Source organism: Ursus maritimus, unplaced genomic scaffold (assembly GCF_017311325.1).
Source record: "Ursus maritimus isolate PB19 unplaced genomic scaffold, ASM1731132v1 scaffold_5, whole genome shotgun sequence".
NCBI classification, from domain to species: domain Eukaryota; kingdom Metazoa; phylum Chordata; class Mammalia; order Carnivora; family Ursidae; genus Ursus; species Ursus maritimus.
In genome coordinates, this window is record NW_024426663.1 from 57111035 (window position 1) to 57113624 (window position 2590).

Below are 2590 nucleotides of genomic sequence, written 5' to 3' on the forward strand. Positions count from 1 at the left end.
CAGGGCCGTCCACCTCGGAGCCCCGGGGCCCGCCGCCCCGCGGGGACCGCAGCTGAGCGCGGAGGCGAGGGAGCGGCGCGGCCCGGGCTGACCCGAAGGCACCGGCTCCGGGTCAGGTGCGCGCAGCAGGGCGGGAGGAGCGCGCCATGGAGGCGCCCGGCGGCGCTGGTCGGCGCGACACCAAGTGAGGCGGTCCGACCGGGGTCGGCTGCCCCGCGGGCCATGTACGGAGACGTGTTCAACGCCACGGCCGGCCCCGAGGCGGCTGGAGGCGGCGCGCTGGCCCTGGCAGCCACGGTCAAGGCAGAGGGCGCTTTGCCGCTGGAGCTGGCCACGGCGCGCGGCATGAGGGACGGCGCGGCCACAAAGCCCGACCTGCCCACCTACCTGCTGCTCTTCTTCCTGCTGCTGCTGTCCGTGGCGCTCGTCGTCCTCTTCATCGGCTGCCAGCTGCGCCACTCGGCCTTCGCCGCGCTGCCCCACGACCGTTCGCTGCGCGACGCCCGCGCGCCCTGGAAGTCGCGGCCGGTGTAGCGGCGGGGGGAGCCAGGGCCGGCAGCCGCAGTGTCCCCGTCTCACCGGCGGCCGCCGGGAGGAGCTGGGCCGGGCGAGCCGGACGGCCGGGGTCGCTGGCCCCGGGGAAAGCCGCGCCCTGACCCAAAGACCTTTTGCGACCTCGAGCGGCCACCGGGGCGTAAAGGGAGCGGGAGGCGTTCGCAGGCTGCGCAGGGGCGTGATCCTAGCGGCCGCGGGCTACCAGGGTTCCGATCCCCTAGCGGAGTCTTTCTTCCCTCCGGACAGCGGGTCTAGCCCGGCTACCTTCCTGAAAGACGGCGAGCCAGCCAGGACGCAGGAGCCTGCCGACTGCCCTGCTTTGCACAAGGAAGGGGCAGGCACGGCTCGGCTAGGGCGCAACTAGCCGGGAGCTGCCTGTCCGGACTCCCTGGCCCCGCGGCTGTCTTCCCGCGGCTACTGCCGCCTCTTCCTCTCTTTGGCACCGAGGACCCCTCCCCCCCCAATCCGAGCGTGAACTCAGCCGGACTTGGAAAAGATGCCTTTGGGGGGCTGCGTCGCCCGGGGGAAGCGAGGGGATGCCGAGTTTCAGTAGGTCCCGCCCGGGTCCAAGGGCTCTGATTTCTCTGTGGGCACGGGCAGAGGGGAAGCTGGTCTAGAGGACAGGGTCGCACCTGCAACGCACGGTGGTCGGGGATCCGCGTCCCTCACTCTACAATAAAACCTCACCGAATTAGACCCAGTGCTGAGAACGCTCTGGTCTTTGGTTGCGCCACTTTGGAAAAGGGGATTAGGGCCTGGCGAGCGGGTGCAGCGACCCTCAAGCGCAATCCGCCTCCTACTTGGCCTTGACCCAGGTCAGTTTTAATGCTACTTCCTCCTCTCCAGCTTTTCCCCAGCCTCAGTCAGTCAGTTGTTCTGGGGAAGTGTTTTCAGAGCTGGTCTCAAAGAGGAACTGCTGCCTCATCTGCTAAAATACATTCCCTGTGAAGGCTCCATGGAGACCTTCCTACAGGCGCTTCCTTCCACCCGGTCCTCTTGCTCGCTGTCAGAGACGCTTGGGCCTGAGCCCTACCAAGAGCCAGTTCTGGGCCAGAACCATCTGGTGATGGAAGGACCTGGGTCCAGAGATGGGATCAGCTGCTCAGCTTTTCTTCCCAAAGTAGGCAGAAGCCGGCTCGGGAGAGCACAGGGGAGAAAGCAGTGTGTGAATAAAGCCAGCTATGAGGGGTGATTGAAGAGAAGCTGAGAGAGAATAAACAGAAAGATTTGTGATAACCTTGACCATTTTCAAAGTTAACCTAATTCTAGGGAGTCTACTTTAGGGGGGTTTAAAATAGTTTCAGGAGTTACCTGGCTCAGTAGGGCACTAGAGCTTAGAGAATGTGTGACTAAAAAAAGATGTGGTAGTTTATCTAATTCAGGAGTGCTAAACCACCTGAGGGTCACTCGGGGTTTGAGAATCTGAAGACGCTAGGATGTTGCATCAGGGCAAATGCAGACAGACACAGGATTCGGCAAACCTTTAATAAGGGTTGCCTAAGGACCCCAGCCAAGGGGGAAGGGGAGGGATTTGCTGGGGCTGGATGGAGTCTTAGGCCAGGGCTCCCCAGCGCTGTTTCCCCTCAGCTAGCGAGCGCCCGAGATTCCCTCCTGGCGCCTATCCCAGGAAGCAGGACCAATGAGCAGGAGACAAGGGCTCACGTTGGGCTTGATTAACCAGGTCTTGGAAAGCTAACACTGACGGTGTTCGTTCCGTGCTAATGGTGCTCATTCTATGAAGACCTCACAGAACATTTTAGTTGGGTCTTCGGAAACGTAGCCAAACCTCTCCAGCTTGTCCTAACGGTCACCCCACTCATCTGCATGACCCTTGGCTGCAGAGAAGATGAAATGACACAAATGTAAGGAAATACGAGGCCCCCTGGCCGGTGTAAAGAAATAGCACACTGCTGATAAGGGGGACCCTTTTTCGGCCTTGATCTGGGGGCTGAGAGGAGTAGGAGACTATGAAGAGACAGACTACCCCTTGTGCACATCTCCCGACAGGCAGCTCTAAAGGCACAAGCTCTGGAGT

At 61.7% G+C, this 2590-nt stretch overlaps 1 protein-coding gene across 1 annotated transcript; it reads left to right on the forward strand.

Annotated features, from left to right (window-relative positions):
* The first annotated feature begins 222 nt into the window (after positions 1–222).
* Positions 223–534, forward strand: SMIM32 (small integral membrane protein 32). Its single transcript, XM_040621963.1, has one exon. The coding sequence runs from the start codon at positions 223–225 to the stop codon at positions 532–534; it is 312 nt and encodes a 103-aa protein (XP_040477897.1).
* The last annotated feature ends 2056 nt before the right edge of the window (positions 535–2590 follow it).

What these genes read in the sequence shown, in the direction of transcription:
- SMIM32 (XM_040621963.1), top strand. Translation starts at nt 223, where the DNA reads ATGTACGGAGACGTGTTCAACGCCACGGCCGGCCCCGAGGCGGCTGGA.